Here is a 10,031-nt window from a genome sequence, read left to right as displayed (position 1 = left end):
TCATTTGTCCCCCCCCACATTTTTAGTATTCACTATGGTGATTATAGGAGTTAGGGTCAACAACTGCATCCCGAGCAGCAGGTTTGTACAAATGTTTGTCCTCAGGGGAATATCTACTTGGATTATATGGATCCCTTCCTCTTATTCAATGTCTAGAAAACTTCAACAAGAGCCTACAAGGATCAAAAGTGACAGTATCTGGAATGCTAGAAGCTGCAGAGGTTACCATAAAGAACCTACAGTCACTTCGATGCGAGCACAAATTCAAGAGATTATTTGAAGAAGCAGAACAGAAGCTCCATCTGTGTGACCTAGACGCAATTCCTCTTCCAAGAAAGAAAAAAATACCAAAGAGGCTAGACCAAGGATTAGGATTTGCCTCTAACTACTGTCATGACTCAGCTGAAGAGTTTTATCGAGTTGAGTTCTTCAGTGTTATTGATGCTGCCGTACTGAACATTAAAGAATACTTCACTTCCACTGATCTCACCGAGTATCAAGATTTATCGTCAGTACTGTTGACTGGGACACATAAGCCAGAAATTATCACTAAGTATCTAGAACTCAATGAATCTCTGAATCAGCAACTCGATTTCTTCCACAACCAGTTTAAGGAGTCAACAGTAGATGATTATAGAAAGATCTTCGCAGATATGGTACCAGAAGTTCGCCGAATGTTTCCTCAGGTAGAAGCATTGTTACGCCTTTTACTTGTCTCCCCAGCAAGTTCCTGCACAGCTGAGAGGTCATTCAGTGCTCTCAGACGATTGAAGACATGGTTACGTAGCAGTATGAGTCAGCAACGCCTTAACCACCTCATGATTTGCCATGTACATCGTGACCGTCTAGCTACCTTAAGTCCACAGGCGATTGCTGAGGAGTTCATCCGAGCAGAACTTCAGAAGACAAACGAAGGACCATTTTTGGTAGATTCTGACTAACAGAATTGCTAAGATTGACACAGGTTATTTTTCGTCTTAATACTTTAAATGATATGATAATAATCTCATTTGAATGAAACAACATGAGTCTTGCTTTCATATAATGTGAATTAATCATTTAATAAACCATGCATGTTGATTTAATCAGGCTTTATTAAAATTTTCAAGTAATATAATAGTGTTTATATCTTAATCATTACAAAGGGTCTAAGGTAATACTTCATGCTCAAAGCTTTAATGTCATCATGTTTGGCCAATGATTTTAAGAAATATTAAAATTATTTTGTATAACTTGACAGACAGATACAAAATTAAAAGGCTTATAACAAAATTTCAGGCAGGATACAGGTCTTGTATTTTGCTGAAATATGTTGCTCAGGTGCCTTTAAAAGCACCAAAAAAGGTAATAAATTAAAAAGATTTCTCAGGGGGGGGGGGCTTACAGCCCCCCCCCCCCCCCCCCCGACCCCCCAGCTGTGAGGGCTCGCTGCGCTCGCCAGCCTCGCCTGTCAATGTCCCTCCCCCCACATTTTAGAAGCCAGTGACGCCCTTGTGCCTTGGCAAGATCAACTGCTTTTGATTGCAACATTTTTTTATACTAGATTTATTGACTGTAAGATTTTGGACTGAAACGTCAAAAGAAATACAAAATTAAAATTTTCAAGGCATTTCTTTAGTGCAGTGGCTTCATTGCGTTCGTCTGCCTTAGAGCTGCATAATATTATTTGTGCTAGAGCTTTCTGCACATCACATAATCGAACTTTGAGAGCAAATACTGCATCATAACGTCCAGCCCATCTAGTTGGGTTTAACTTTTTAATAGTTACCCCTTTGCGAGTGCCTGATTCAGAAATTAAGCTAGATAATATGTCCCATCTCTTGATACTTAATCCAAAAAACACATAGACTCTTTGAACAATATCATAAAACAGCGCCATTTCTGTCACATCCTTGCCAGCAACATTAATCACCAAATTTAAATTATGAGCAGCACAATGAACATAAACTGCATTGAGTTCAACATCAATTATTTTTTTCTGCACACCTTTGTATATCCCCTTCATGTTACTAGCTCCATCATATCCTTGGCCACGACACCTTGAAATAGAAAGCCCTCTTTGTTTAATTATTTGCAAAATTTATTCTTATAGTGCAGCTCCACCTTGGCCCTCAACCTTATGAAACCTTAAAAGGCTTTTGGCTTCCCATTAGCATCATATTCTATGCTACAGTAACGGTATATTTCACACATCTGATCAATTTTGGAAATATCCAGTGTTGCATCTAACATTATGCTATAAAATGAAGCTGTTTTAATGGCATAAAGCCCCCCTGACACTTGCACGCATTTATGGCACGCATTGTCACGCCTTGTGACGGGAACTGGAGTGAACGATGCGTGAACTGGCGTGAACGTGACGTAAACGGTGCGTGGCATGCGTGCCATGCGTGCCGAGAATTTTGAAATGCTCAAAATTTGTGGCACGCATTTTCACAACAAAATTGGCGTGAACTTGTCGTGAATGATGCGAAAACTGGAGTGAACTGGAGTGAACAGTGTAGGACGATGCAGGAGGATGCGTGCCAGTGCGTGGTAATGAAATCAATGGATTTATCCCTACTGAGGGACGATACGGGAGGATGCGTGCCAGTGTGTGGTAATTAAATCAATGGATTTATCCCTACTTCCTCATAATCATCAAAGAAAAAATCTGTATAATGACAATATATTCTTTTACCTCTCTCCTTTCCTTATTTAATTGAGAGAGAGAGAGAGAGAGAGAGAGAGAGAGAGAGAGAGAGAGAGAGAGAGAGAGAGAGAGAGAGAGAGAGAGAGAATAAGCTTCAATATCTCTCTCTCTCTCTCTCTCTCTCTTGGTATTATTATCAGCAAGGATTTGAAGTTCACCAAACAGAGCATAAAAGCTGTAAAGAAAGCACAAAACATAATAGGTTACATAAAGAGACAATTCAAATACAGAGATATAGACCCTGTAGGCCTACTACAGCTGTAGGCCTATACAGATACACCATTAAATAAATACATTTAAAATTCATCTATTCCGCTCTTTTATAATATATTAAAAACTTTTCCTTTATTCTCCTACACAATCTACAACTTTACCCTTTGAGTAAGTCTATCGGCAAAATTGTTATTCACACTTACACTAACATAGGCCTAGGCTCGAATCTAAGGAATTTGCACTTGATTTTTTACTAACTTTCACCCCCTGCACTCTTTTATCCCTCTGGGAGAGAGAGAGAGAGAGAGAGAGAGAGAGAGAGAGAGAGAGAGAGAGAGAGAGAGAGAGAGAGAGAGAGAGAGAGAGAGGACAGAAGTTATTTAATCCCTTCATGAGTAGGTGTAATACTTGAGAGAGAGAGGTATATTTTCTTCATTTTGCTTGTGGTTTATTGAATGTGTATACACCCACACAAACATATATATATATATATATATATATATATATATATATATATATATATATATATATATATATATATATATATATAAACAAACAGGAAAAGTTACAAAACTGAAAAAAGTTCACAACTGCCATTTAAATAAGGGCGACTAAAGAAATTTACCCTGGCGAGAGACTTCAATGCTCACAGGGCACCTAACCAACCTAATATTTTTAGAGATAATATCTTTTCTGCCTCAGTTTCAATTATATTAGTTCACAAACGATACAACAAAACTAATGAATGGAATAGTCATCTTTCAATTGAATTCTAAGATAATGTAAAGTGGGTTCCAAATATCTGATCAGCATATAACTGCCATAAAATATTATTTTTTCAGTAAATTATAAAGCTTAAAAATTATTCAAACCAGTTAATTACCTATGATAATAATTAAATGATAAAATATATACTAAATAGAAGTATAATTGTTACAAATATCTATAAAGATAACCCACACATTAATACAGGGGATATTAATCAAAGATTAGCACAAGAATACGCTTTTGATAAAAATCATGTAGGAAGCCCGTCTTTATATATGATGTGGTCAAGTCGTGAACTGGAGTGAACAATGCGTGGACGATGCGGAATGATGCGGAAAGATGCAGAAAGATGAGTGAACGTGTCGTGAACTAGTCCTGCCAATTCGTGCCATGTCCTGAACGTGGCGTGATCTTGTCGTGAACTATGCTTGAACGTGTCGTGAACTTGTCGTGAACAGTGCGGGAACCTCCCAGTGCGTGCCAGAAATGCGTGCAAGTGTCAGGGGGGCTTAAGTGAGTTCTTTTTCAGTTTCCTTTGAATGCAACTGAATGAGTTCATTTTGTATCATTGGGCTCATATACTTTGTTTTACCTTTAGGTTTACTGATTAATTCTGAAAGAGCTGTATCATATTTAGAAAGCAACTCAATGATGCAAATGAAATTTCCACATTTCCTTTCATCCTCATCATAATCACCTTCATCTTCTGCTTGTGTTCCTTCTTTGTGTCCACGAAATGGCAAATTGCACATCGCAAATGTAAGAGTTACGTTTAATAATCTGTCCAAAACCTGACGCCAGTATTTTTTCTTCTTTTGAAGATTACCTTCAAGTGCTTCACTCAAAGAATTTCTGACCATCCTTTACAATCAGATCTCCCTGAACAATTCCATCCTGTTCCTAATACTAGGCAGGTATTTAATTCTAATAGCCATGCCTTCTCCATCATGACGCTCAATACTACAAAGTATTCTAGAAGTTTTATTCCAGCGGTGACCAAGTTGTGGAATGATCTTCCTAATCGAGTAGTTAAATCAGTAGAACTTCAAATTTTCAAACTTGCAGTAAATGTTTTTACATTGAACAGGGTGACATAAGTCTTTTCATAGTTTATATAGGAAATGTCTGTTTTCACATTGTTGCTGGTTTTAGGATGATTTATTGTTAATTTGTTTCCAGCTAGGGTTGTAGCTTAGCTAGTCATAATAATAATAAAAATTATTCTGACAATTAACTACAAGCTTCTTGAGGACAGTATAGTCAGCCATACACAGTAGTTTTCTATACTTGGACTGGTCTCTATAATGTGAAAGAAAACGAGCTATACTTACAGAGCTAACCATGCCAAAATCTCTCTCTCTCTCTCTCTCTCTCTCTCTCTCTCTCTCTCTCTCTCTCTCTCTCTCTCTCTCTCTCTCTCTCTCTCCTAATAGACTAGATTTATTTAATTTTTCATATACACAATTATTAGGTAAATATATGATATTTCAATTTTTAGCCAAATACACGAACCACATATTTTCCAACTGGTTATTTTGTGTTTGATCCATACCTGACCATGATTATTCAAACAATCCTGCCAGTTGCATATCCTATTTATAAATCATATATATATATATATATATATATATATATATATATATATATATATATATATATATATATATATATATATATATATAAATGCCACCTTTTACAATCTCTACAGAGGCGGTCTTTTACAATAAAGGTTCGGTTTTATGACTTCGCCATTCAGTCCGGGATGCATTTTGCTTCTTTGGTATACAAGACGACCCATTCTCACTCTGATCTTCCGATCCCTACATCTCTTTTTTCTGTTGTCTTTACTTGGATATAATTCATGGTATATTGTATATCGATACATCATGCTATTCTTTGGATTTTTAACATAATTTTCTTTGTATTTGTGAAGAGAGAGAGAGAGAGAGAGAGAGAGAGAGAGAGAGAGAGAGAGAGAGAGAGAGAGAGAGAGAGAGAGAGAGAGAGAGAGAGAGAGAGTTTTGCCAAAGTCTTATATATGTATATCTAAGCATGGTCTTCATCAATAGATGTAACACAGTTCATCATTCATCGTCTTCCACAGATCTGTCAGAGTAAATTAACTTGACATGGTCTTGAAGGGGAAGAGAGTTTCCACCATCGCAATATTTTCCCATATTTGAACAAAAGACGTTTCCAGATAAACTCTGGACTCCTATAAAGATGTGGTAAACTATCTTAAACTATGGTTTCCAGAAGTCAAAGGGTTTGCTTATAAGTTACCATATCTTTCAAAACAAGTGTTATATTTTTTTTTTCCTTTAAGATCTTGATAAAAGTAGGGCAAAGAAATGATAACGTAAGTAGACTAAAATGTTATGGAATTTCAAGTGTTTTTAACATTTAAACGAGAAGTAAGTGGATCGTGTGTCTTTAGAGTTTCAATGGAGGTTGTGTGAAGAGGCTAAAGACGGAAAGAAAAGTGCTTCGCGTTTTCTTGGATTTGTTGACTTTTGTTCTCATAAAAGATTCACAGAGAAAAAACTTGTTGACCATTTTCTCGTTGACAGCTGGAGGGTTGGAGGTCGTCGGGACCTGGAAATGTTACGGAAAAGAACAATCAAGGTTTTGATTCTATTTCTTTTATTTGATTGCAACATGATGGATATCAATCAAGTTTGGTTAAATATTATCCTTTTTGGATAAAAAATATTGTATGATACTAAAATGTAAAGATGCATAGAGAGAGAGAGAGAGAGAGAGAGAGAGAGAGAGAGAGAGAGAGAGAGAGAGAGAGAGAGAGAGAGAGAGAGAGAGAAACTTTTGTTGAAGGACAATATAATGATTTAATTACAGATTTTATTTATAATGGGAATTTAGCGGCACCAATATGTAGTGTTTCCTTGCTTCAGTATTATAGATATTGATTAAGAAACTTTTTTTCTACAAAATTGATAAAGAGACTACGAAACATAAACAGAAATATTATGATAAAACTACAACGAAAACTAAGATAGATTGATAAATATACTTATATAGTACTAGGAATACGTACATATATATATATATATATATATATATATATATATATATATATATATATATATATATATATATATATATATATATATATATATATATATATATATATATATATATATATATATATATATATATATATATATATATATATAATATACATATACACACACACACATATATATATATATATATATATATATATATATATATATATATATATATATATATATATAGGTTTATATATATATATATATATATATATATATATATATATATATATATATATATATATATATATATATATATATATATCAAGGAGGTTAAATGGCTGGAGATGCCCCCGAGCGGAATAAGTGAAGTCAGTCGTCTCGGCCAATTTTAGGCAAAAAGGCTGTGACCTGTGGCTGGGAGCTCATGATACGTTCATTATCTGCATCGACACGCTACAAATTATTCCTGTTAGTATATGTACCCATACCTAGGACCACCCAGGCACCTTGTGCAGTTATGAAGATAGCCATGACTAACGGCTAACACTCATTCTCGTTTTATGCGCCTTTCTATGATAAGAACTATTGTTTTTTTAACATGCAAAATAGATAAGTCTCCCTTTGCTGTAGGTCTCCCCCATCCAAGACTAAGTTTGTATTATTAAACCGTGGAGAAAGGACGCAGAGTGAGAATAAGTATGGTACGATTACGTCACCTGCTACTCATAGGCGAGATAATCCCGTAGACCCCCCCAAGCAATGTAGGGGAATTAAGAACACACAGACTGTGCGAGAAAAGGCAGTTAAGTTCAAGTCCTACTGGTGAGTGGGCCACCTTCACTAGGCCCACCGGCGATGGTAAGCCTATCAAAGCTATTGTGGACGTCTGTACGCCATACGATGTCCAATAATCCCTTTTAGTTTGAATGTGTCCCCTTCTGCTCTCCCCGGGTATTGTACCAGTTAACAGTAAATTCCATTGTATTTTTCTGATGAAATCATTTAAGAGCCAGCGAGAAACTTATTAATCTTCTCTTATGCACCCTCAAGACTTAAAGTTCTAATTCACTCGCTTTGAAGAAGATTTCTGCTCAGTTTTAATTGTGAAAATTTACTTAGACAATAAATCCTTCTTTACGAGTTCAACCTCGTCTAATTCACTGCTTCCTATCATGGTTGATTTAGTTATTACCCCACGCCCTTATGACAAGTTTGGTGGTTTTATGGTGGGATAAAGAGGATTAAAAACAAGTGTGAAAATGAGCAAAAGATCGAGTTCAGCAGTTACCCAAATATTTCGCTTTAGACATGAAGAGTTATGAAGATGAAACACAAGAAGCAATAAAGAGACATTTCGGGAGAAACGGAAAGAAAAAACGCAGGGGAAAAAGAAATTGACGAACATAACTAAAGAAGATAGAAGACAAATGGATGTCCTTAAAATGATCAAGAAGAAAATCCTGACGATGATGTGGAGAATAGTAGCAGGCAGGAGGAGTTTTACGAGTCACCCATGGAAGACCTGCAGGGAAGAGACTTTAGCATCCTTCCGTCAAGACGAGCGTGCCGAAGCAGACGGCATCTAAGGGAGGAAACTGTATGGAAACATGACACGACAATGTTCCTGTTGGAAGAGAAGACAGTACGCCCTCATGTATGCCAAAAATGGACGTTTTGTTCAGTTTCCCGTCGTGGGAGCAACAGCATCGAAACTCACCATCCGAAATGGCGACCGAGGACCATACTATGGACCTTATCAACAGAAGAAGTTTGGGTGCGTCTAATTGCCCTAACCATAGAGGATTTCGTCGTGCGTTGAAGCAACAGCATCGGGCACATTAATAGAAATGGCACACCCACAAAGGCCAAGGACAATCCCAAAATTTGGAAGAGGTCCAAGACAGCAACTGTAGGATGAGTGACCAAAGGCAACCCACAGTAATCAACTCACATATAAGTTAAGTAACCTGGTACAAAATCTGTAGTTTCATGATTAACTGATATGTTTTGAGATTTTGTAAAAGTTTGTAGAGTGACAAAGTTATCATTCCGTTTTCTTTACATAATGTTAAAGTTAAATGAAAGGACACTGGTTTTCATTGAACAAAGTAACTAGTCGAGTAAAATGTATTCAGTGTTAAAGCTTCGAGTAAGGAGTAACTTTTCTTTTAACAAAAGAAGAAAATCAGATTGATTTCGTTGCTGTGTAGATAAATGAGAAATTTTTCTTTGTGCTGTAAGAGCTATAAGTTTTCGTTGCATAGTTTCTTTGGTTTGAAGTAGTTTGTTTTTGAAACCTTCATTGTCAAACGTGTTAAATGTGTTTTTGGGGAAAGAAGTAAAGTCACATGTTGAGATAATTCTCTGTTAACTATGATAAGTTGTTTAATTCGAGAGAAGAAATGTAGAAATTTGTAAATTCAGCTTTAAGACGTAATTTATGAAGTTGTCTTTGTATATGTACTTAGTAAAATTATCAAGAAAAAATATAAATTAGGTACATTGGTAAATTGGGGAAGTTATGTCACAATATTTGTGCCTCAGTCATACTCCGTATTGTCGATCAGTAGCCTACTTAGATCGTTATGAGATTTTTAAAAAACAGGTTAAGCTATTGTTTGTCAGTTTTAGTCTGAGAATATCCTAATTGATGAAGATATGCTTGTTAACGTAATAACAAAAGTAAGTTCAGTTGTCAACAGTTGTTAAGTAATTAGTAATGTCATATAGGAGATTTAAAATTCTTGCTTCTAGTTTCTTTTAGTTGCAGTGTGCCATAAGTGATTTGTTTACCAGTGTTCGGTCTGATTGATGACATTGAGCATTGTCAACAAATTATTTTGAGAAAGTGATGTCAAATGATTTAGCAGGGAGCATGAATGTGTTTTTGTTAAAGGGCCGGCTGCTTTGAGTGTGAGCGAAAATGCAGGAAGCAAATGTGATGATATGGGGATTCTCTGAGCAAGCATTATGATATTACAGTCACGTCTTGAATAATTTTTTTTTTCTCTGTGTTGAGAAGAAATCTAAGATTTTAACAAGTAACGAAATTTCTTTTTACTTAAAGGTCAGAATTAAATCTTTGTGTTCTAACTCTGTATAGGATTGTTTGTTTTGGAAAAATCGTGACAAGGAAAATAAAATTGACAGTTTTCAGGTACTATTAGGCAACATGATAGAAAGAAGAGAATTTGAATTCTTATGTATTTGTCCATTTCTTTTAACTCACGAGAACAGATAAGTAAGGTGAAAAATTTGAGAAATGGCGAACAAGTTGCCGTAGACGTTTCTTTGTTTGTGTCAAGGGATGAAGTAAATGATCGGAA

General features: G+C 35.8%; 1 protein-coding gene across 1 annotated transcript; it reads left to right on the top strand.

Annotated features, from left to right (window-relative positions):
- The first annotated feature begins 203 nt into the window (after positions 1-203).
- On the top strand, positions 204-941 carry LOC137656279 (zinc finger MYM-type protein 1-like). The gene has a single exon (XM_068390450.1). It carries the CDS (start codon positions 204-206, stop codon positions 939-941), a length of 738 nt encoding a protein of 245 aa, XP_068246551.1.
- Positions 942-10,031: the final 9,090 nt, after the last annotated feature.

Source organism: Palaemon carinicauda, chromosome 17, assembly GCF_036898095.1.
Source record: "Palaemon carinicauda isolate YSFRI2023 chromosome 17, ASM3689809v2, whole genome shotgun sequence".
In the NCBI taxonomy this organism is placed as follows: Eukaryota; Metazoa; Arthropoda; class Malacostraca; order Decapoda; family Palaemonidae; genus Palaemon; species Palaemon carinicauda.
The sequence above is the reverse complement of the archived record's forward strand: the minus strand, read 5'-3'. Positions and strand labels throughout refer to the sequence as shown.